This window comes from Choloepus didactylus, chromosome 23 (genome assembly GCF_015220235.1).
Source record: "Choloepus didactylus isolate mChoDid1 chromosome 23, mChoDid1.pri, whole genome shotgun sequence".
Taxonomy (NCBI): domain Eukaryota; kingdom Metazoa; phylum Chordata; class Mammalia; order Pilosa; family Megalonychidae; genus Choloepus; species Choloepus didactylus.
Window position 1 is genome coordinate 18270001 of NC_051329.1, and position 25672 is coordinate 18295672.

Below are 25672 nucleotides of genomic sequence, written 5' to 3' on the forward strand. Positions count from 1 at the left end.
CCCAGAAGCCCCTCCCTATGACTTCCACTTGCACCCCATTCGCCTCTCCTATCTGCAAGGGCAGCTCGGAGGAAATGTAGTTTTGTTTGTTGTTGTCTTGTTGGGATTTTTGTTTTGTTTTGTTTTGTTTTAGCTAGGCATATTGATGCCCAAGATAATATGGCCTGTTACTAAGGAAGCAGAGGAAATGGGTATTTTGGTAGGCAACTGGCACTTTCTGCCATCGGGAGGAAGAGAGAGAGGTGGGGAAGAAAAACATAGATTGCCTACTCCATGCTGGGCACTGCCGTCAAGGAGCCCAGTCTAGTGGGGGGTAGGGTTGAGCAGTGGGGAGAAGGGCAAGGGATTTTGACTGTTCAACAGCCGACGGAGGACAAATAGAAATCTGTTAAGTGAAGAAGGGGGAGAAAGTGTGGCAGGGAGAAGGAAAAGCAGGTGCAATTTTGAGGGTAGAGAGATGCAAGTGGAGTGGCTGGGTGACTGTTCAGAAATAAAAGCCCAGGTGTTAGAGGACCTCACTGCCATGGGAAGGAGGCAGGATTCTGAACTCTATCCAGAGACCCATGGAAAGCAGTTGAAGGCTTTAGAGGACTATGATTGGAATGACTGGAATGATGAACTTTGTATTTTAGAAAGAGACCAGTGGTGACCAGGTGGCGAACAAATTGGGAAAGAAAAAGACCAGGTAGGAGGCTATGTAGAGTGACAGAGGCAATGAAAGATAGTTTCTGGCCAGGATGGCAGCTACGGGAAGAGAAGACAGTGATATTTAAGAAGGAAAGTTGACAATACTTCGTGATTAATTGGATATGAAGAGGGCTAAGGGGGCACAAGTAATCTCTGTTACAGGTGCCACCCTAGAGTGACTTTTCAACAGCACACTTAAACTTGGCCAAAGGAACTTTCTAGGTTGTGTCTTCTTCTGGTTCAATCAGCAATCTGCTTTGTGCATGTGCACTGTTTGCCCAGATCTCAGATATGCCATATGAATTTTGCAGAGGAGCCAGAGAGAATAAAACTGAAGCAGCTCAAGTGACTTTCTTTGCGAGTCAAGTTTTCTGTACCATTTTAAGAGTTCCAGTGCTATCTTTTTAATATCTGATTTTTTTTTTATCAAAAGGAGCACAGTGCTAGGTCCTTCTCTTTGAGCTGAATCATTCAGAAAGATCCGTCTGAAACTTGATCTGAGATAAAAGCCTGACTCAGCAAATCTCCCGTTGTTGGGCATTACAATTAGCAAATGCCCCAGGGATGGTGAAGAGATGTTCCAATGTGATTTAATAAGAATGTGTTTGCAATAAGCACTCAGAATATGTTTGCAATCAATTTGCTGTATACACAATATGCTACCAGAGCAATCTTTTGTGTATGCAGTTGACCTTTATCTCTGGCAATCTTGTCCTATAAAGAAGAGTGAAATCCTCCATTGCAAATCATTAGCACTGAGGAAATGGTTTTAATTTGCATGCTGACAAAGATGTTAACTTAGGGAGGGAAAATAATACATGTCCTTTTGTCTAAAAGGCAGTTCAAAATCTGTGTTGTGACTACAGTTGACTGAAGTTCAATTACTGTAATAAATGTATTCCAAATTTCATCTCAATTGCATTTGCATTTTAATGAATGATTCTCACCTTCTTGTCAATTTGGCAGTCAGGCTAGATTTATTAAGTTATTGTATAAACAAGACATTCTAATGCAGGAATTTAGATGCAAAATATTTGCTTCATGACTTTGAACTGGGGTTGTGTTATTAATTTGCCCGTACGGGTTGCCTGAAAATTCAAGAATTTAAGGACGGTGCTTTAATCCCTTCATGTCATCAGGCTTGCCCTCTCCTCCTCTGAAATCAGTACGTCTGGGTGGGCTGACAATGCAAGGCGTGAACCAGCCAGATGAAGTGGGCTCTCCAAGCCTCCAGCCTCAACGAGCTGGGAATACACTGATTTATTTGCTATTATTTGAAAACAGTAAAATTCGTTAAGTGAAAATTTCCCAAGTAGGCAATTCCCTTCTGCAAGAGCAGGACAACCCTGAAATCGTATCGCCAGGAGTGTTTGTTCATCTTAATGTCATTCTGCCATTCCCGTCGAAGCACTCTTGGCTTTTATAGCCCCATATTTCTTGCAGACAGAGGCGGGAAATGGGAGTGGAAGCCAGCTGGGTGCAGAGCCATAATATCATTGAAAGTTTTTTGTGGTTTTCATTGTTTTTTGAGTACATCTGGGTCGTTTGGTTTTTAAGAAAGAGATTTGTGGTGGTTAATCCCATTCTCCCCATAATGTAAAGGCAGAACTTGAGTTCCCTTTGCCTCCCAGCTCTCCAGTACTCCACAGCTTCCTGCAAGAACCCCAGCAAAGAGGGCTGGCGCTGTCTGTTGTAGGGGCTATTCTGTGCTTAGTTTCCTTTCCGGAGATGGAGGCTAATTCAGGTAATGGGAGGCATATTGCCAGCAGAGCACCCTCAAGTGGTGGGAGTGTCCACCGCAGGTATTTTTAAAGAACTTCAGAAATGTATCGATTGCTAGCAGAGGTGTCTAGGTTTTGTTTCAAACGTGTAGCAAGGGAACCAGTCTTCTAATAAAGCCAATTCAAAGACTGACTTCTGGAGAAAGTTGTTGGTTTTAACAGGGAAAAAATAGTGACTAGACCCATGCATTTCTAACTTCCATGTGTATATGAGTCACCTGGGGATCCTATTAAAATTTAGATTCTGATTCAGCAAGTATGGGATAGGGTCTGAGATTCTGCATTTCTAACACGTTTCCAGGTGATGCTGCCGCCGCCGCTGCAGGTCCTGGGACCCCACTTTGAGTAGCAAAGAGATATAAAGCATTGTTGAGGAAGGAAGGGCTAAAAGTTCACAGTTTTGTTAAAAGTCTGATGGGCCACCTGTGGAGGTAAATATAACATCCTAGAAAGGACTCAGTCTCATCAGAGAATATCAGAAAGTTGTTGAAATATTTTGTCAGAAATGATAAATACTTTTCAGGAGGTTGTGTTAATTACATAATTCAAGTTCTATTATGTCTGAGGCAATTACTTTAATATCATATTTTGTCTGTCTAAGAAGCACCTTTTTTTGCATATCAACATCTCTGAAAATGGGATGCATCATACAATCACATCTTAATTGGCGTATGATTTCTTTCCTTTGTAGTTCATAAAATAATGTTGCCTTTTACAAAATACACGGTGTATTAGTCAGCTATTTTCACCATGCTGTGTAACAAACTACCGTAAAATTCAGTGAATTTCAATAAGCATTTCTTTCTTACATGTTGTCCATAGGTTGGCTGGGGTTAGGCTGATCTAGGCTGGGATTAGCTGAGTTCAGATCTGTTTCACGCGTGAGTCCAGCAGGCTGGTGGGTTTTGTTCTTCTCATGGACTCAACTGAGCAAGCTCATTTCAAGCTTCTGTTAGAGTAAAATCTGCGAACATCCCATTGGCCAAATAAGTCACATGACCATAAGTCACATTGGCCATAGTAAGTCAGGGCATTGAGAAGTAAATTCCACTCTTGAATGTAGGGTTGGGGGAGGAAGGGCATATGTGTTGAATAATAATTGAATCTGCCTCAGATAATGTCTGGAATTACATAAAACATGATATAAAAGTGACCATGGTAAGCCACCAGTTTCTATTTGGCAGGTCTAGAGATGAACTCTGTACAACAAACATCTCAGAGATACGTATACTTGCCGAGGGCCGGCCTCAGCAACGTTCAGGGTCCTGATAGGGGGGCTGGAGTTGGCGAAAGAAGGAGACAGACACCTTGTTGTGTCTGGGAATGAAGATGGAATCTCCAACCAAGCAGAGCATCAGAGCTTTGTTTTTACAATTCTCTGTAACATATGCACTAGCATTCAGGCATACAATACTAGAATATTTTGGCTAAATCTCAGACATTATTTATTCTTACACAGTGATCAATGGGCTAGCAGGGACAGACTCCCTGGAGCGTAGCAAGACACAGTATTTTCGGCATAGGCATAGCAGTTCCTGTTATTTAGTACCAAGCAATCTATAACTATTTTTTGTGTTCATGTTTTTGAATCTGGTAATCATTACCTTTTTGTTTCTTCTAGCTAACTCTTTCAAAGCTTGGAAAGGGGGATTACCGCTTAGTTGACAGGTGGCCAGTGGGAGTGAGCAGAAAGGGTGACCTATTGTCTTCTAAGAAAGGAGCAGGCATTTTCACTTACGCTGAAGCTAATGCAGGGTAAGCCGCTGGCTTATTAATGTAGCTAGGTGTGGGAGCATTCCACCACCACAGAGCCCAAAAGACGTCAAATGAGAAAAAAGAGGCAGTATGAATATAAGAAACGGCAGCAAGAAACAAATTCCTTTTAGGCAGGAGTTATAGGTGCCACTCGATGCTCCGCCTTGCAGAATGGTTACCATGACATGTACTGAAGGCCCAAGGACCGTGCCACTAGGCCGACTGCCGGGTGCTGAATTGGCTGCCCGCGTATACTCAAAGCTTTGAAGTTTTCCTCTGAATGTACTTATGTGCTAGAAGTCGACATCCTTGGGGCATGCACGTGGAAAGAGAAAATTTCTGGAATCAGCCCTATGGGCTTCCAAACCCTGCTTTGACACTTTCCAGCTGTTCTGAGCGTCATAATTTCTTTAACCTTTTCCCTCTGTTTTCTCCTCTGTAAATCACACCAAACTCTCAGGACCCTTAAGTGAGTCAATAATAACAGTAGCCCCAGATCACTGAGTCCCATGTCCCAGGCACTAGACTATATAATCTTCACAACAGCCCTTTGGGGCAGAAACTAGTAATAGCCCTATTTGAACACGAAGAGACTGAGGTTCAGGGAGGTTTAAAACCCGCGTCAGGAAGTGACAAAGATTTCAACCCAGAGGCTGTCTTCTCCAAGGCCTTAGCCATTGCACACTCTTCCACCCCTCAAGTCCGAAGATGCTTGGGTGTGGAAAATCTGTGTGTCTTTCCCTCTGTCCCTCTGGGCAGTCTCATCTAAGCCCTGCAGACAGCAGTCTGACAGCCACAATAACATTCTGCATTTCTCATCCCACACAGACTCCCACACAGAGAACATATGTCCCTTAAACGTAAAAACCCACCTCCTCCCTCTCACTGGTTAAGAAGAAGTTGTATTGGGCAGAGGAAACTTTCCGTTTTGTAATCTGCCTCTTCCTCCGCTTGCCTGGCACAGTTCATTATTTCACTCCCCATCATTTCCTCTTGCGATGCCAGCCAGGGGAATTTTACATCACAGAAAGCTGTGCGCAGGAGGCCCTGGGTGAGTGGATTTCAAGGCAAAACACCGCTCTTCTCTGCAAATAGCTCTCTTCACACAAATAGCCTGGTAATCAGCAATAATGATGAAGAAAATGTAGGGAATATACACGGGAATTAAATGGGAATTTGCTAAAATATTAAGCAGTTTTAAAGGGGCCTCTGCGGAACCAAGGGGGCACTTCAGAGCTTGCTGAATGAACGTCCCGCAGTCTGAAGTGCCCAGAAAGGACTGGCATGTATGACAGGAAGGCATCACCACTCAGCAGGACCCAGACTCTCCGCACAATTCTTCTCCTTTCTCGCCTGGCTATTTCCAGGAGAACTAGCAGCTGGGAGTCTGACTGGCTTGGCTGGAGGGAGACTGCAATTCTACCAAAAATTTGCTTGCTCTATTCTTCCAATTGGCCAGCACTGACTCCCCTAGCTCTGTCTGTGGAATTAAGTGATAAGATAGGCATTCATCACCCTATTTACATCTAGGGGTTTGTGGTAGACCTGGCTTTTCAGTGTCCTCCCTATATGCATTCTTGAGAGAGATATCTTTTCTTCCCAGTTTCAGTACCAGGAACAGCTAGGCATCTCCTGAACGGCATTTTACAAATCTTAGCCATTAGGAATCATGTGAAGGATTGTGTTTCCCTTTTTGCAGTGGCTGCTAGGATACTCAGGACCAAATTTGTGTACCAGATCATGCATCGTGTCTGACCTGATTTTGTTTTGTTACTCTGGTTTTTCCTGTCTCTTACCTTTCTTACTTTTATTTTTTTAATCTGCCTCTATTAAGTTTTTAAATAGGACATAAATAAGTCAAATGAATCTCTTACCAACCTTTTAATTACTATAGAAAATAAATAACTAAGACACAGGGGAAAACTGAGTTTTTTGAACAGAACAGGACACACCATAAGTGCCGAACCCAGGGGCACTTAATATTCACACCCCTTTTGTTTACTGTGATATAGACCATCAGCCTGGCATTTATTTAAAAATAAATTTAATAAGGTTGTTGTTAACCCTCACCGTCAAAGAAATTTAAAAACGAGTTAGGCTGTTGCGTGTTGGTCTATATATTTGATTGTACGCTGCTGTTCTCAGGAGGTTTCAGGTCCTGAAGGGGAAAGCAGAGGCTCTGGTCTAGGGACACATTGAAATCAGCCCAAAACCCACCGAGTGATGGGGTTTATTCTGTCTCCCTGGAGCCCTCCCATCGGCTTGCACAGTCACCACACGTGCCGGGTCTTCTGGATGCCTGCCCTTCTCTGCTCTGCTCTCTGTCTTGGGCCCTGTCAGGCCTTGCTGGCAGCCTTCCACCTCCGGAGAGAATCTGGGTGACAGCAGAAAGGTTTCACGGCTAAAGGGGAGATGCTGGCACCTACCAGTCGGAGAAAAGCCACCCTAGTTAGCCAAGGACACAGGGGCCCATGGAATGTTCAAGGGCAATGAAAGGGATTTCCAGGGCAAGCCGGTGGGACTTTACAAAGGAAAGTTCCAAGATGCCACACACCAGCACAGCGTACAGCTGGACTCCACGGGGAGCACATTGCCAGGGTTCTTTCCACTTTGTGACCTTCTGGGCCTTTGTTTCCTCATCTGAATATGGAAGTGATGATAAAATCACCTACAGCACAGAGCTGTTGAAAGGAGAAATAAGTTAATGCCTGTGCCCAGCAGCGGGGAGGGTGGGGGAGCCCCCCAAAGCACTAAGGCCTGCCGCAGGGTGAAATCACAGTATCGCCCGGTTCACTGAAAGGGCCTCTTACCTGAGTGATTTGCTGGGTGCACCTGAGAAGGCTCATGAAGTCTGGATGGCAGTGAGGGGCCTCTACAGCTCTTCCTGGGGTCCTGCCCATGAGGTTGAGAGACTGAGTTATTAGAGGTGAGCTTCTTAATTAAAACAGTAAAACCTATTGCTTCTGTTCCAGTTTGCTAATGCTGCCCTTTTGCAAAACACCCGAAACGGATTGGCTTTTATAAAGGGGGGTTATTTGATTACAAAGCTACAGTCTGAAGGCCATGAAAATGTCCAAACGAAGGCATCTACACAAGTATGCCATCACCGAAGGAAGGCCAATGGCATCCAGAAAACCTCTGTTAGCTGGGAAAGCACGTGGCTGGTGTCTGCTGATCCCAGGTTGTGTTCAGCTCCTTTCTCAGCTCCTGTGCATTCTTCAAAATGTTGCTCTTGGGGCATTTGTCCTCTCTTAACTTCTCTGGAGCAAACTCTGGGCTAGCATATGTTGACTTTCAATGGCCGTCTCCAAAATGTGTTTTTTCTCAGCTGCAGCAGTGAGCTCCTTCTGTCTGAGCTTATATAGTGCTCTAGTAAACTAATCAAGGCCTGGGCTGAATGGGCGGGGCCACACCTCCATGGAAATTATCTAATCAGAGCTATCACCTACAGTTGGGTGGGGTGCATCTCCATGGAAACAGCCTAATCCAAAGGTTCCAACCTAATCAACACTAATACTTCTGCCCCCACAAGATTGCATCAAAGAACATGACTTTTTCTGGAGGACATAATGTATATACAAACCAGCACAGCCTCCTAGAGTAGCACGCAAAGTAAAGTCATAGGGAAGCAGGCACCCTACCTGAGTCTCCCCACGCTTCCCTACCTTTTCCAGTCTGGGACACAGCAGTGGCCCATCCTCCCTCACTCCCTTCCTCCCTTCTTCCTTCCTTCCTTCCCCTGCTTGCTTTCCTTCTTCTCCTTCCTTCTATCTTCTTCCTTCCTTCCTTCTTTTCTTTTTTAGAGCAGAACCTTTCAATCCAAAAAAGTCTTAAGTGGAACCCCAATACCTTAAACAGCCAAAGACCTTATTTACAGCACAAATATATTGTGTGATATAATTTTGTATTCAGTGAAAACTGAACTATTCTTTAATTGAGAATTGTACTTGCTGAGGACCTCGCATATGCTGTTCCCCCTGCCTGGAACAGCCCCTTCCCCCACCCCGATATCTGTGTGGCCGGCACTCTCATCTCCTCAACATCTTTCCACAAGTGTCCCCTTCTCAGTGAGGCCTTCGCTGGCCATCCTGTTTAAAATCGCCCTGACATCCGCCATGCCCAGGAACCCCTCTCCTCACTTCCTTGCTTCATCTTCCTCTATAGCCGTTAACATATCGTGTACAGTTTCCTTCTTTGTTTTGCATCCGTCTTCACCCCTGGAATACTGCCTGGTGCGTAGTAGGTATTCAATAGCTATAGGGTGAATGATTTTGTTGAATGGCTGAGAATGAAGCATCCATTTGGACAAGCACACAAATTTAAAATTGGGCATAATGGATGTAGTCAAGGGTTTGAATCCATTTTATGTTATAATTTTGTTGAATCAATTGAGATCAAATTTACATTACATAAGATGAAATAAACCTTGTTTAGGGTCAACAAGTCTGTGGCATTTAGTATATTCATGATGTTGTGCAACAACAATTAAGAAATTTCTCCCCAATCTCCCCTTTCCCCAGCCCTGGCAGCCAGTGATATGGTTTCTGTCTCTATGGATTCACCTATTTTGGATGTTTTATATAAATGGAATCATGCAATATGTGACCTTTTGTATCTGGCTTCTTTCACTTAGCATAATGGTTTCGAGGTTCATCCACGTTGTAACAAGTATTAATACTACATTCCCTCTGAAGCCTGAATAATGTTCTATTATGTGGATACTCTTCAAGAAAATCCTCATTTATGAAATTAAGGGGTTGCAAATGGTAACAGCTTTCTTTTTATCAATTTAACAGCAGCCTCAAGACCCTCTAATTGATGGATTCAGAAGCTTGAAAGCAGAACAGAAGCATATTTTAGTTTCAAACACGAATTCCACACTCTAACTACTGCTCACGTTCCTAATGTTAAAAATAAAAGCCAGGCAAAAGTACCCAGACTGACAGCCAAGGGCTAAAATCACCTGCGATATGGTTTCTCTTTGTCACGGCATGTTTCACATTCATTTGTTTTTGCATTATTTTATAGATGAGGAAACTGAGAGGTTAACTTTGGCTGGGACAAGAACACAGGCTGGATAGATTTGCCTGATCCTTGCCTGCAGCTGATTGACTGGTGTGGCAGACATGGGGCCTAAAAGCAAGAAACCTTCAGGAAATTTTGCATGAGTTGAGAGGCAGAGGTCCAAATTCAGCAAGATGAGCGGGTACCTTCCTGGTGATGCACTCATCCGATGTTCAAATACTGCACTTCATTGAATCTAAGACATGCCATTAAAACCAAACAAAAGAATATACTGTCAGTTGAACTAGGACAATGCTTTCTTTTTTTTTTTTTAATACTATTTTTTTATCTTGAAATAAATTAAAAGTTATAGAAACAGTTGCAAAAACAATACTAACCCCATACACAGAATTCCATCATACCCTGACCCCCCTCTCCCAATAGCCCAATCCACCAACTTTAACATGCTGTCACATCGCTATTTCTTTCCCTCCCTCCCTATCTATCATCCATCATCTGTTGCTCTGTCTTCTGAACATATGAGAACTAGCTGCTCACACCCTTGAACAAACACTGTAATTCACATAAACACTTCCCATGAATAAGAACATTCTTTTATGCAATCCCATTAAGCGCAGCTAAGAAGTACAAGAGATTCAACAATGATACAAAGCTTACATTCTATATTTCCTTTTCCTTATGTCTCAGTTGTGACCCTTTGAGCCTCCTGTCCTCCATCCTCCAATCCCATCCAGGTTCATCCTTGGCATTCAATTGTCATCTATTTAGACTGTCTTTTTTTTTTTTTTTTTCAATTGCGGAAACAGATATACAGCCTAAATCTTCCCATTCCACTCCCTCCCTAGCATTCCATTAGTAGGATTAATCACATTTAGAATGTTGCAATGCTCTTTCCCACCATCCATTACTAGAAATTTCCCTTCACCTCAAACAGCAACCCTACACTCATTTCTTAACTCCCCATTGTACCTTCCCCTATTTCTCTTAACCCATACTCTACTTTTCATCTCTATGGTTATATTCTCTAATAATTTCTTTGTGTTTACTGTGGGGCTTAAAATTAACCTCTTAAATCCATAACAATCTTGTTTTTCTTTGATACCACCTTCATTTCAATAGGACACATAAACTATGTTCCTATACTCCTCCATTCCCCCGCCTTTATATAGTTGTCTAAAATTACATATTTTACCTTGAGTTCAAAACCACTGATTTGTCATTAGAGTTTGTGTATTTTATATCATGTAGGAAGTTAATAGTGGAATTACAGTTCAAAAATTATAGACTTCTATTTGTATTCCACTGTGTTTGGAGAATGTGCTTTGAGTATATTCAATTTTTTTTTTTTTTTAATTGAGGCTTGTTTTATGTCCCAGCTTATGGTCCCTTTTGGAGAAAGATCTGTGATCAGTAGAGAAAAATGAATGTCCTGGTGATTTGGGATGTAAGGTACTGTATAGGTCTGTTTAAATTCTCTCTGTCTCTTTCTCCTTTCTTTTTTCTCTGTTGGTAGGGCTCCCTTTAGAATCTGAAGTAGGGCAGGTCTTTTATTGGCAAAGTCTCTCAGCATTTGTTTGTCTGTGAAAAATTTAAGCTCTCCCTCAAATTTGAAGGAGAGTTTTGCTGGATAAAGTATTCTTGGTTGGAAATTTTTCTCTCTCAGAATTTTAAATACGTCATGCCACTGCCTTTTCGCCTCCATGGTGGCCGCTGAGTAGTCACAACTTAGTCTTATGTTGTTTCCTTTGTATGTGGTGAATTGCTTTTCTCTTGCTGCTTTCAGAACTTGCTCCTTCTCTTCAGTATTTGAGAGTCTGATCAGAATATGTCTCGGAGTGGGTTTATTTGGATTTATTCTATTTGGAGTTCTCTGGGCATTTATGCTTTGTGTATTTATATTGTGTAGAAGGTTGGGGAAGTTTTCCCCAACAATTTCTTTGAATACTCTTTCTAGACCTTTACCCTTCTCTTCCCCTTCTGGGACACCAATGAGTCTTAAGTTTGGACATTTTATTTTATCTGTCGTATCCCTGAGATCCATTTCGATTTTTTCAATTTTTTTCTCCATTCTTTCTTTTGTTCTTTCATTTTCTGTTCTGTGGACTTCTAGGACACTGAGACGTTCAACTTCCTCTAATCTTGTATTGTGAATATCCAGAGTCTTTTTTAATTTGGCCTACAGTTTCTTTAATTTCCATAAGATCTTCTATTTTTTTATTTACTCTTGCAATGTCTTCTTTATGCTCTTCTAGGGTCTTCTTTATGTCTCTTATATCCTGGGCCGTGGTCTTCTTGATGTCCTTTAAATCCTTTGCCATGTTTTCATTCCTCGATTGTAGTTCTTTGATTAATTGTGCCTAGTACTGAGTCTCTTCCAATATCTTGATTTGTGTATTTGGAGTTGGATTCTCCATATTGTCTGGTTTTATCATATGCATTAAGATTTTCTGTTGTTTTTGGCCTCTTGGCATTTGTTTTGCTTGATAGGGTTCTTTCAAATTGTTAAAAAAAAAAAAAAGGATATCGATCTAATTTTTCAGAAACACAGTTTGGTGACGTACACTTTCTCTAACTAACCAGCAGATGGCGTCCGTGAGTCACCTATATCCCTCAAGTCAGTTCTCAACCTTGTCCCCGCGGTGTGTGGGGAAATGATTCTTGTGGGGTTCAGTTGGAGAACTCAGTTTGGGTGTGTTGCTGGAGCCGTCCTCCAGGTTCCCGGAGATTCAAGGCCGCCGCAAGAGTCTAAGCCTTCATTTCAGTTCAGCCCCAGACCCTCTCTCTCGCTGTCCCACAAACCACCAGACTTGGCGTAGTGTCCCTGAGTTCTCCGAGCGGGTCCCCCCTCCCAGCCGCGATCCTCCAGGAGCTCAGCTGAGGGAATGCCATGCTACGTCACCAGTGCACGCCGTCCCTCAAGGGAAGCCCCAGGCTGCCGGGCCGTGCAGCAGTGCTCTCAGCCTGAAGCAAAGATGGCCGAATGGGGCGTCTCAACCCCCCCCCCCCCCTGCACAGTTCCTCCTTCCCAGCTCCGGGACAACTGGCGGGACTCTGGGCTGTGGGCATGGCCCCGGGCAGGAGTTTATCCAGCCCTCCGGGGTGCCAGCTGCTAGCTGCGGGTTTTCTTTCTGCTTCCAGCTCTCCCCTCCGTTCCCCCAGCCCCGAGGGTATCTGCAGCGGGCTATCTTCCTGGCCAGACACTGAGAGGCCGGCCCAGCCCCTCTTGCTGTGTTTTACTGCATGGTTCCCACTATCGCACCTGCAGCTGCTCCTGGGTTTTTCCCTTTTTTTTTTTTTTTAAAAAGAGCCGGTCGGTCTCCAAATGCCAAGCCCTGACTTCCCCACAACACTACGCGGCTGTGGGTCTTCCAGCCAGCTTACTCACTCGTTTCAGAATGCTGACTCCCGGTTTCACCAAGTATACGGCCTCTGTGATACTAGCAGAGCTCATCCAGCTGGCGCATCACTGTAACCGGTATTCTGGGTCACTTTCTGGTTTTTATATAGTGTTTTTCACAGAGGTGTTTTTTTGCCCTGTCTCACCTAGCCACCATCTTAGTTTTCCTCAGACAATGCTTTCTTATACTTAGAATTCTAATTTCATAAAAATATTTTATTTCATAATTTTTAAAAAGCTCTGTCACCCCTCTAGACAATTACATATGTCACTCTTCTGTTCACTTAAGAAGGAAAACGCAAGTGAAATAAATTGGTGAAGGTATTCCTCAAACTTCTTCACATTCAGAGTCTCGTTCTCCTGAATCCCTTTTCTGCTCGGAGTCATCAATGTCTGAGTTTTACCCAAGAGCCACAATGATGCCACGTTTCTTAAAATCATGCTCCACTGTTATCTCCAGGATTTTCTTCCTAGCTGTGACCATCAGTCTGCGAGTTTTGATACTGGCACTTTCTTTATTGTAGAAGAATAAGTCAGAGAAGATGACTTTTCAGACTCATGAGCAAATGGTTTGTTGCCTAAAACATCAAGGGTGGCAGTTATCTGGTCCAGCTACCAGGGATAATAACCAAGCTGGGGCACAGGCAGGTGATGGCTACTATGACACAGCTGCTAACTGGCCGGCAGTGACTGTGAAAAGCCAGTGACTGTAATACATACCCTCGTTTCAGTGATGTTAATGTTTGAAAACGTGTGCATCCCCGAATCGATGTACTTAATCATGAAAATAGTAATAGAAATGGCAGGAGAAGCTTGTACAAAATGGATTGATTTTGTGTGTAACCAGATGTTTTGTGTTTTTAGTAGTTTTGTTAATATTTGAAAATTCTTTAATGAACACTGAGTCAGACATTCGCCCATTTCTGAAGCATTTCCAGAAGGTATGTTCCTAACATCCCCCAAATCCAGCTCACTTAAATCCAGAATTCCCGATCTTGCACCATCTGTTCTCTGACAGTATCTCCGGCTTTAGCTCTGACCACTCTCTCACACACCTCCCATGCCCCAGCTGTTCTAAGATACCTGCATCTCCCTAAACAGAACATCTTCAGACTCAACTCTTTGCATTTTCACCTACTATTCCATCCACTGAGATGCCTTTTCCTTCTTGTCCTACTGTTGAATTCCTCTTTATCCCAAATGTCACCTCCTCCAGGAAGCCTTCCTAGATGTCTCTGGGTTCCTTGGCCCTAACACGTAGGTGCTTACTGTGCCAAGTAACCATCTCCTGTGCTCCTTTGGCACATTATATTGAAAGTGCATGTTTGTGGGTACGTTTCTTCCCCTAGACTGTTAACCCTTTGAGGTCAGATTCCTTGTCTTATTCTTCTGCTTAGCCCCCAGGGCCCTGCATTGACATCTGGACTGGCAAGTTATCAGTCAATATCAGCCAGAGAAATGAATGAATGAAAAATTACTATTTGGCAGCTACCTGTGTGAAACAATTTGAAAAAATGCCTCCCAGCTCTCAGCATTCCCCCAATGGATATTTATATGAGTCCCCTGCTGAAATGAAAATATCCTTCATAGCAGCGTAACTCTTCCTAGCAAATAAACAGAGGTTAATTAATATATCAGAGTCTGGCCATGACAGCTAGCTGAGAATACTCCTATCCCACACTGAGCACAAGAGAGAAGCCAGGAGAAAGAGGCTACTTTGAGAGAGGAAATGGAGATGTCACTTCCTCCAGGAACATGTCCAAGACCAACTCAAGTCTGAATTAGCCCAGTGTCTTCCCTCCGCCATCAACCTGTGAGGTCACTGATGATTCTTGCCTCTCTCCCTGCACCAGATCATGAACTTGAGGCACCCAGGGTCTTGTCAATCACTGCCCAGCACACATGGGCTGCTCGTTAGGAATTTGGGGAATAAAGAGAATGGAATTTCAGGACCAGCATTCATATCTGGTGGAGGTGGTTGTGGCTCAAAACAGTGCCTGATGACATCCCAGATAGCCAAACAAGTGGACAAACAGACGCACGTACACAAGTTTGGTATCACTCCGTTGCCACCAGACTGCTGCCGACTCCAACCCCAAAGAGGAGATTGGCAAAGGGGAGGGAAGCGGGTAGACCGTCACGGCTCAGCGTGCCTTCACAGCAAGCCAACATCAAGGCTGAGTCAGCAGGAAAAAAGTAGCAAAGTCGCAACACGTTACTTGGCACAGCAGGCACCTACACATTATTATGCAGACTTCTGTGGCCATGCCCACAAATGCTAGCATTCAGGCAGATTGAAGAGAAGGCCGCCTTGACCAAGAGTCCAAGCCTGGGACTACCTGCTCTGCCATCGACTGTCACGGAGGAGCCCCTCTTAAGAACCAGGCACCTTGCCGACCCCCTTACATGGTTATGCTTAATTCAAAGCACCTAGTAGGCACTCAACAAATACTTGCTGAGTGATGGAGTGCTGAAGGAACTGAGACCTAGAAAGGTGCAATGACTCGGCCAAGGTCATGGGTAAGAGGTGGATCCAGAACTCAAGCTCAAGTTCGTCTGACTCCAGAATTCTTACGGTGGGAAGGCTCCCACCCTGCAGGCTTCAAGTTGCCCGTCAGAGATTATCATCATTCCATGTTGTTAGGACATTGTTTAATAGTCAACTCAGGACTTTTTTTATTTTTCCATTTATCGATCCCTCCCTTTTCTCTCCTAGCCTCTTGATTCAGTCGGTGAAGATAGGCCGTGGGTACTTTACCATTCTGAGGGAGGAAAGCGCGATGAAAAAGAGGCAACAGCAACTTCAGAAACTGAAAGAGGAAGAGAGAAATAAATTCCAACCAGCCAAAAGGTCCTCGGAAATCCACTATGGTGATACTTTCATGATGTGAGTGGATACTGTGGGGTTGGTACTAACGGTCTTGGGAGGGACCATTAGGAGGGGATGTTGCCTGGTTGGGTTGAAGGATGTCTTCTGCTACACACATCCGTCCTCATAACTGATGCCAAGAGCTACCCAGGAAATCTTGCTGGTCCCCAAATGGTCCTCTTTTCCCTCTCCTTCCCAGGCTTCTCCCCACCCTTAGACCTTCCCCATTCTCTCATTTGAGCTTTAAATGCCCTTAAATGCCACATCTTCTACCAACTAAAGGTCTACTGATCATTAAAAGGCAGGTGTAAATACTGCCCCTCCTGATGCTTCCGATTTCAACCCACCCACCTCCAGCTCACCTCCATTTGGGCTCTGGGTTCCCATAACTGTCAAGGAGGAACCCCTCTTCAGAGCCAGGCACCTTGCCAGTTCACTTTCCACACACCACTATCCCTCTTCTAGAACTTCAGCTACATCTCCAGGTCCTAGCTCAGTGTCCACACAAAGCAGGTGCTCAAGAAATGTGTGTCGATTTGTTAAATAAAGTAGAACTTCATTCTTTTTGTAAGAGATTTTTGCTCTGGTTGTGGAGAGACCTCATCAAAGAGATGGGCCCATTCTGAAAAACATGTGTAGATAACAATAATAATTACAACAAGAAAAGCAAAAACAATAGCTGTAATGAGTGCATACCACATGTGGTTTATGTACATCTTTTCATCTAAACTGCAAAACATTGCTGTGACATAGGTACTATTATTAGCCCCAATTTAGAGATGTAGAAATGAGACTTAGAGGTGTTAACTAATTCTCCCCTCTCCCCAAAGTCCTAAGTTAGAAAGCATCACTGAGTCCCAAACCCCTCCTGTCTGACACCAAAATCCATGGACTGCATTATTCTGCGTGGATGAGCTCCTGGGATACTTAGCTTGTGCAGATTGAACGAGGCACAAACCAGGGTAGACAGAAGGGGCTGCAGCAGGCAGAGAGCAAATTATATGGCAGAAATGGCCTGTGGCTGAAGCCACTGCCCTATTTGAGCAGTAATTCTCAGCCCTGGCTGCACATTAGAATCACCTAGCAAATTTAAAAAAATACAGATGCCCAGACTGTACCCCAGGCCAATTATGTCAGACCCTCTGGGGGTGTTACCTGGACATAGGAGTCTTTAAAGTTCCCCGGGTGATTCTAATGTGAAACCAAGGTTGAAAGCCACTCTGCTAGGGCCGCCACCAGGAACCTAAATTGCCAGGGTGTTTGCTAAAGGAGAGATGGAAGCCACAGCCAGTAACCACTTTTCTTGGCACTGCATCCCAAATACTATTCTTCAGAAAGTTAGAGAAATATTAACATGCACTTCTTAAAAAACAAGAGTCCTGGTCTATGAGGTTGTGGGGCAAGGGGAGGTGGTGGCTGGACCCTGCTGACCGGCGAAGGCTCTAAAGCTGGAGGTTCCAGGTGACAGACGGTGAGCCCAGACTGCAGTTACCCTCCCTCTTAAGCATGGCCTTTGGGAATCCCAGCTGATTATGGGATAGGTCTCCTGTTCGACTCCTCATTTTGTGCAGCCCCTGGGCTGAGATTTCTGTTCCACCTGCCTTTTGAACCTATCAAAAGGAAAGTTATGCTTTCCTGAATCAGCAAATGCCCTTAGGACAAACACATCACTCAAATCAGCTCACTTCTTTGATTTCCATTCTCTCTCAAGTTTTGGCCTAGAGATTCCCACTCTGTCAGCTCTTTGCAATTTTGTCTAGCATTTTTGTTTATTTTTACCAGGAGGGTTTGTCTAACTAAGCTAGCTTGCCATTTCTGCACTCATTTATTAACCCATTCTGAGATGAGAGAAAATATTTATCATTTGCAATTACTGGTCTGTGCCTTTTAAGGAGTGAGCATCCCAAGAAGGGGGTCTTTGTTTGATGAGCAGGGGTTGTTCGAATGACAAAGAGCTAAAGATACAAATACAGAGTGTCTCGGTTTGCTGGAACTGCTGTTATGCAAAATACCAGAAATGGATCTGGATAGGCTTTTATAAAAGAGGTTTATCTGGTTACAAATTTACGGTCCTAAGGCCAAAAAAAAAAAGTGTCCAAACTAAGGCATCAACAAGAGGATACCTTCACTGAAGAAAGGCCGATGGTGTCTGGAACACCTCTGTCAGCTGGGAAGGCATGGGGCTACCATCTGCAGGTCCTTTGCTCCCGGGTTCTGGTTTCAAAATGGATTTCCCCAAATTGTCTCTAAGTTTCTGTCTCTTAGTTTCTCTCTCTCAACACCTGTGCATCCTTGCTTGTTCTCCCAGGGTGTTTCTCTCTAATCATCAGGGGGTCCTCTTATCTTCTCTGGGGCAAACTCTGGGCTTCATCTCTTAGCTTAGCATCTCCAAACATCCTTCTGTCTGCATCTCCAAGCATCTCCAAGCATCCACAAGCATCTGGGTCTCTCCAAAAGTCTCTCCCAGTTACTCTTAGCCTCTCTCTTATATTCTTCAGCGAACTAATCAAGACCCACCAAGTGGGCGGGGTCCACACCTCCATGGAAATAATCTAATCAAAACTATCACTCCCAGTTGGGTGAGTCACGTCTCTATGCAAACACTCAATCAAGAGGTTCTACCCTGTACAGGGTGGTTATCAGAAGACTAATAAATCTGCCCCCACAAGATTGCTTTAAAGAACATGGCTCTTTGTGGGCCATAATAGATCCAAACCAGCAAACAGAGAAAGAGCTCAATTTGCTTCATGTAAGAGAGAGAATGGAGATATCCTGGAGACAAGCCGAGAGTGTGAAGAGAAGGATCCTTTGAAGAAGAGAAGAGAGAAAAGGCAGGCCTCCCTGGGACAGAACAGAGATATCTAGCAAGGACTTTGATGAGGTTTTGTCTCATGGTTTGAGATGTAAATCCATTTATCCGTTTCCCCACAAGATCTTCAGTAAAAGACCAGTGGCCCCATAATGCAGTATGGCCTTGGATCTTAGGTGTTTTCAAAGTAAGCTTGGGGGTGCAGAGAGGCTGCTTCAAGGTGGGCACATCCTGGTTGATAGACCAACCACTATATATTGGAGAACTCCTACACGCCAGACCCCGTGGTGGCATGGAGACACGAGAACTTTCGGGGGAGCATTCTACTCCATGCCATGGACGTGCCCACTCCACTGACCCGAGGTGCATCCATCCCCTAAAGTTTAGGGGGTGAAAGGAGAATCTGGAAAACATCCCCAGAGGTGTGACATTTGAGCAGGATCTTTAATGCTAGGTGGCATTGTCTGCTGGGTGGCAAAAAGAGGCAAGTTCAGAAAGAAACATCAATATCAGCTCCCCAGAAATTCCTGCAGCCAGCATTTCTAGAGAGGAGGGCCAAGACTGAAAAAAAAAACGCTCTGCATTGTGTTGGATACCTTTTCAGAGTGAAAAAGAAAGAAGGGGGGGAGGGAAGGAGGGAGGGGGAAAGAAGGAAGGGAGGGAGGGAGTAGGGAGGGAGGGAGATAGAAAGGGAGGGAAAGAAAAGGAAGAAGATAGACCACAGCCTCAGTCACATCCATTCAGCCACCCTACAGGCCACCACTGAAGGGGTCCATGGCCCAGACAGAGGCAACCCATGAGCAGGGAGGATTTCTCTCTTTCCATGAGGAGGGTCCCAAGAGCTCAGTGCAAATTCTGCCTTCCAACCCGAGCCCAGTGGCACTCACAGCATTTGGAACTCGTGACACAAGCCAGCTAGCTGGCAGGCCTTCCTTGGAATAAGTAGGAGTGAACTTGTGGTTCTTTTTCTGCAGGAGTTGTGCTCAGATTAATAAGCAAATGAAGGGGGCAGTGGTTGTTAAAGACGCTCCTGAGGCCATTTAAATGGTTCCTTTGTAATGTTCCACTTGTTTGGATGGGGTTTTAGTCCACGGTCACAGAACACAGTTCTCCACACTCCAGTCCGTGTTTCTGCGTGTGAAACATGGTGTTGAAAGTTTAATAAGATTAAAAAGGCATGAGATGGCCCTTCTTGTAGACGTTGGCCTAAATTCTATGAGCTGTACAGGGTGGTTATTAAAATAAAACCAGAGGCCATTACATAGTTGGGGGATGAAAGTTATAAAATAGCATTTGGAGACGTCCCTACCAGCGCAGTGGTGTGGTCAAAGGCACAAGCCTCTGGAGCCTGTCAGCACTTGGGTTCAAGTCCTGGCTTCACCGTAAGACTGTGTGACTCTGGGCAAATTGCTTTACCTCTCTGAACTTCCATTTTCTTCATCCACATTAAGGCTGCCGACCCCCCTGGCTCATTCTGAGGATTGGATAAAGTGATGCTTTGCAAAGAGCCTGGTGCATAATAAGTGCTCAGTAATTGATAGCTACCATTATACAATAAAGTGAATTTGATCTCTCTGGGCTTCAATGATCCAAAATTCTTAAATCTAGGGCTAAAATGCTGACTTTCCATGAAGGCTAGAAAACAGGCCGCATCATTTTTTGTGGGTCCTTCCACATCTAAGAGCTATACTTTTATAAATACAATCCCAATCACAAAAGTATCAAAAAATGCAAGCTGATCATTTATAAATGCCTTTTTAACAAATGATTTGATTTTGTGCATTATTAAAGCAAAAGGGATTATTTTTTTCCCCTCTAGATCTAAGACCATAGAATAAGTTCTTTTACACAAAAGTTTTAAGTCTGACAAACTATGCAGGGAACAAAAAATGAGGCATTTCCCAAAAGATTTCTGCCTGCAAGCTCTCTTTCCCACTGTGCTCAACGACCTCGATTTTCAGCTGTCGATTCAGCTGAAAAAGTGAAAAAAACAAACAAACCAACAACAACAAAAAACCGTGGATAGAATTTTTTTTATTATGCGGATGAGAGAAGGCATAAAACAGAGATTAAGGAGTGCAAAAACTAGGTTAATTTTTACGTATCAAGATGAGAAGATGGGGCATGCCAGTGTCTTGCTTTATTTTCCTTAGCTTTTCAAGCTGAATGAAGAAACCATGGAAATAGAAATCAGATGACCTAGATTTTGGTCCTGTTTTTTTTATTTAAGTCTGTGACCCCAGCTTGTCTTCAAATTCCAAGGAAGAAGGCAAACTCCTAACATGTGTCTCAGCATTGCCTCTTTGAAGCCTCCATCCCCTTCCCCACAATAAGCCAGAGTGGCCATGTCAAACTACAAATTGCTCCCAGTTTAAAAACCCTTAATGATGATGCCATTGCTTGCACAATAAAGACAGAAGTCTGAGCGGAGGCTACAAAGCCCTGCCTGGTTAGCCCCAGAGCCCCCCCTCCCCAGCCCCACCCCATTGTACACCCTACTTTGCTCCCTCCTGCTTACTACAGGCCCTCCCACCACGGGGCCTTTGCACATGCTGTTCCCTCTGTCTGCAAGGCCTTCCCTTCATCCATTTGCCCAGTTAATTCCTATTTAACCTTCCTATCTCAGCTCAGCATTGACTTCTCACAGTTACTATTGCCAGAAACAACCAATCCGAGAGGTATTAAATTAAAACGATGGACATTTATTGCATGCACACATCTGAAATTTGAAGAGAGCTCAGTGGGGAAGCCTTGTCCCTGCTCCATGCAGCATTCGCTGGGGCAGTTCGAAGATGGCTCACTCGCCTTGCCCCCTCTCCCAGTGGACCTCTTCGTAGCCCGCCAGCTCCCTCACAGCACGGCAGCTGGGTTTGCAGAATGAGCCACCGAGACACTGGAAGTAGAGGCTCTCAGCTCCTTGGGCTTGGGCCCAGAATCTGTCCTCACGTCACTTCTGACATATTCCATCAGTTCAGCCAGTCACAAAGCCAAAATTCAAGGGGGGGAAGATATAGGTCCCCACCTGTCAACTGGAGGAATGTCAAAGAATTTGGGGGCCGTGTTCCTAAATTGCCACAACTTCCCTGGTGTCCATTTCAGTCAGATTCCCCATTTTAGGCTCTCAAAGCATCCCGTACTCTGCCTCTCAGCACTCGTCACCACCGTGTATTTGATGACATCTGTCTCCCCACTAGACTCGGGGCTTCAGGAAGGGAGGGGCCGGGCCTGTCTCCTCACTGCTGCATCTGTAGCCCACAGTCCAGAGCAGATGTTCAATAAATATTGGTGGAAATGAACCAATCGGGGAATCTGTCAACACTTCAATCAATGAAAGCACTTAGGCGGGGGCTCAGAAACGCAAAGGCCTTTAGGGAACAGGTAGGTAGTGGGAATTAGTGAGGCAGGTGGGGAGAGAGAAGGCAGAGGGGGGTGAGTCTGCAGCAATCCGGGAAGCACATGCTTCAGGAAAGCCATCCTCAGTTCCTCTCCGTTCCAGCTGACTCTTGCCAACAGGAACCCAGAGTGGCCAGAGCTTTCCATCTTACAAGAGCCAAAGCTTTTCATTTTTTCCAGTGAACTCTCCCAATTTTAAATTATAGACAATTGATTCAATTAAAGCACACACACTGTACTTTAATTAAAACCTATCTTTGGGCTGGATTTGGTCATGGGAAAACCATACGTAACACTATGACTCAGATGTGCCAAAGAAAAGGAATCTTCTTTACTTTCCATAACTGGAATCACTTATTTCCTTGATGACGGAAGAAAAGACTTAAATTTGGTATTTAATGTAAATTAGTCTTTCCCATTTTGAAACTATCTTTTTCAGGTAACTATCCACTGGTTTCAAAGATAAACTTCCTGTTCAGGCTTTTTCTCCCCTCTGGGAACATCTGCCCTTCCTCCCCCTTCCCTGGATGGGGTCTGGCTTCGGGGAAAGCGTCTCTATTCTCTTTGGGCCTTTGGTTTCACGCAGCAGCCTGGGGACTGCTGATGTGGAACTTGTCGTGGCTTGTATTTTGGGGCATGTGCGTGTCCACTTCTGAAGTGCAAGTTCCCCACGTCTCACAACTGATTCAACCACTTAGTCAACAGTCTATAGTGTCGGGGAAAGCCCCCTTCCAAAAAGTGCTGGAAACTCCTCTGAGCCATTGGCTCCAGACATGTCCTTATTTGTATCCATCCCACCACCTCCTCCACTGCTCATCATCTCCATGGCTTGGATCCTGGCCGAAGCCACCCTTATCTCTGGAGCTGAAATTGTTGCAGTAGCTCTGATTTGCTCTCCTCGACTGCCCTTGCCCTCCCTTTTGGCCATTCTCAAAACAGCAGCCACAGGGATCCTTTTCAGAAGCAAGTCAGAGCGTATGTCTTTGCTGCTCAAAATCTTTTTCTCTAGCTCAGAGAAAGAGATAAAGCCCTTGCAATGGTCTCCAAGGCCCCTTGTCTCTCTCTTCCCTCATCTCCCTCCTCTCGCTGTCGCTCACTCCTCTCCAGCCTCCTGGCTGTCTCTAGAATGCAGCCCCTGCCTCAGGACATTTGCACATGCTGCTCTCTACCCCCCCATCCAGACGGCTCCATCCCCAGGTATCTGAATGGTTCACTCCCTCACACTGTGCAGACTTTTATCAAATGTCACCTTCTCAAGGACACCCTCCCCAGTCACCCCATTTAAAATTGCAATACAGAGCTCCCTGCAGACTTTTATCAAATGTCACCTTCTCAAGGACACCCTCCCCAGTCACCCCATTTAAAATTGCAATACAGAGCTCCCTGGCTTTTCCAGACCTACTTCTCTGCTTTGTTCCTCCCCACAGCTCTAGTACACCTCACCGTCTAGTACAGCAGCTGGTGAACTGTGGCGGCTGGGCCAAATCCAGCCCGCAGCCTGATTTTGTGAACACAGTTTTATTGGAACATGGCCACTTAAGTATTGTTTACAGATTGCCAGTGGCTGCTTTTATGCTATAATCACAGCATCAGCCTCCAGAGCCGGAAACATTTACTATCTGACCCTTTAAGAAAACATTTCTGCCCCCTCTAGGCCAGTACACCAGTAGACCACATGATGTTTATTTATTGTGTTTCTTCTCTGTGTTCCTGTACTAGAATATATGCTCCACGAAGACAGGGGTTTTGTATACGTTCTGTTCACTGGCTGCGTCTAGAATACCACCCAGCACATAATGGATGCCTTAATAATATCCACCGAATAAATCCTGGCACAAGAAGAAAGGAAGGTTGTTGGTTCAAAGTGCTGCCCCCTGTTCACTTGGCTTCTCTCGTTCTTTCTCTTCAGCAGATACGATGATAAGACTAAGAAGATGGAAGGAGGCGCAGCGGTGGCCCTTCGCCCCTTCACTCCCATCCACAGCTGCATCATCTCGTCCACTCTGCCTGCAGCCCACGTGTAAGTAGAGACCCACCCCTGGCCGGTGGGACCACGCAAGCTCAGAAACCAGAGCCGAGGTGAAGCAACTCGGTGAGCTCACACGTTGGGAGCCGCTGAGCCGTTCCTTTGTCCTCTTGAAAACGGACATTGCTCTCGAAGCTAGCAAAGCTATTTGGCATATAAAAATAACAGACAGCGGACCCGGCGGTTTAGAGCTAAGTGGCAAATCAGCCGGGACTGAGTCATTCCATTCCTCACCAAGCCAGACGCTCTAATGTCAAATGGCTTTGCAAAGCCTGATAAAATCTGTCTGCAGCCCTCGCCGAGCAGGTGCGTGAATGTCTCAGCCAGAGCTCAGGGGACAGGTTTTCCCCAAGACTCAGGGAGCTATTTCCCAGAGAAGTTGTCTGAAGTCATCATTGCCATGGGGTGGCAGGGCTAATCAGCCCCCTAAAGAACGCTCTTACTTTCTAAAACCTTGACATCTTGTTCCCCTTGTGTCTCTTCCAAAGAATCCCAAGCCTAACATTTTTTTCACTAGTTAGCCCTTTACAATTGGAATATTTCAGGCACAATGATGGAAGATTTCGTCTTCAGGGCAGGGTTTCTCAGATTTTGTCTTCAGGGCAGGGTTTCTCATTTTTTGTTCCCCAAAAAATGCTTTGGGAACCAAAAAAATCCTTTGTTGTGGAAGCAGGAGGGGCTGACTGTGCATCGGAGCATGTTGAGCAGCATCCCCAGCCTCTACCCACGAGCTGCCAATAGCAAAACCCCCTCCCCGTTGTGACAACCCAAAATACCTCCAGACATTGCCAAATGTCCCCTGGAGGCAAGTCATACCCAACCAGCCCACCACACACACATCCTCACCCCCTCGCCCCCCAACTCCCTGCCGAGAACCGATGCTATAGGGAAATGAAAATGGCGCAATGGATTCTAGGCTTCTCTGTCTGTTCATTTGTCAAATATTCGTTAGGCCCTGTGGTACCCAGGGATAATGCCACTGCTGACCGCTCTGTGGGCATCACCTTATTCAGTCCTCTCGGTCACCCTATGAGACGTGTAGGTGTGGTATTATCCCCATTAGGCAGATGAGGAAGCAGGTGCTAAGAGAGGTGTACTTGCCTACCCAAGGCCCCCAAGCTAAGCGTGGGTCTGCACTGGGGTTTTAAGCCAGGCCTGTCTGACTTCAGAGCCTGAATTGTGATCATTACACAGTGCCCAGAAAGTGTATTCAAAGGTCTTGCCTTTGAGGAGCTCACGGTCTATCTGGAGAGTCAAGTCTCTTGTACTTGAAGAGTAAATAATAAAGCAGGAGTGAAATCATAGGAGCAGATGGTCAAAAAAAGAACATCCTCAATAAGAGCACCTAGATCACAGGTAGAAGATTCTATCATCACTAACACCATCATCGTCGTCGTCATCGTCGTCATCATCATCATCATCATCATCATCATCATCATCGTGGAGCGCATCCCTATTCCCCCCTGATTTCAGCCTTTGATGAGTCCACCCCATGTTTCTCCTCCCTCCCTTTGATCAATGTTATGATTGGCTTGTTGACAGCCCTCTTTGTCCAGCAGTCTAAGCTTGGTCTTCTTAAAACATCTCCTTGCAACAGAAATAGGACTACTTTTTTTATAACATCCCTTAAAAACACTCGTACTTCTGCCCATCTTTCCTGCAGACAAGCACTCTGAAAGTGAATGGTGTACACCAGTGGCTCTTAGACTTCTACTTGCATTTGAATCATCTGGTGCTGGGGGGCAGGAGGTGGGAATGCTTGGACAATGCATCTTCCTAGATCCCACTCTCGATTCATCTCCTCTGAGCAAATTGAAGCTCAAATCAGCTATAGAGGTGACTAAGAGGGTTTCTTGCCCTTTTTCCTTTAATACCAGATGGGGTGACTGAAGCATCAGAGGGGACAGTACTTGCCAAAGGTCGCCCAATG

At 44.9% G+C, this 25672-nt stretch overlaps 1 protein-coding gene across 5 annotated transcripts in view; it reads left to right on the forward strand.

Annotated features, from left to right (window-relative positions):
• The window catches only part of CCDC60 (coiled-coil domain containing 60), a 200223-nt gene that overhangs the window by 107576 nt on the left and 66975 nt on the right, over positions 1-25672 (forward strand). For 3 of the 5 annotated variants that reach the window (XM_037817367.1, XM_037817365.1, XM_037817368.1), the window contains exons 3-4: positions 15362-15532; positions 23626-23736. In XM_037817367.1, the coding sequence (XP_037673295.1) occupies positions 15362-15532; positions 23626-23736 (282 nt within the window). The remainder of the gene's footprint in view (positions 1-15361; positions 15533-23625; positions 23737-25672) is intronic. The other 2 variants (XM_037817366.1, XM_037817369.1) reach the window with 2 other exon arrangements.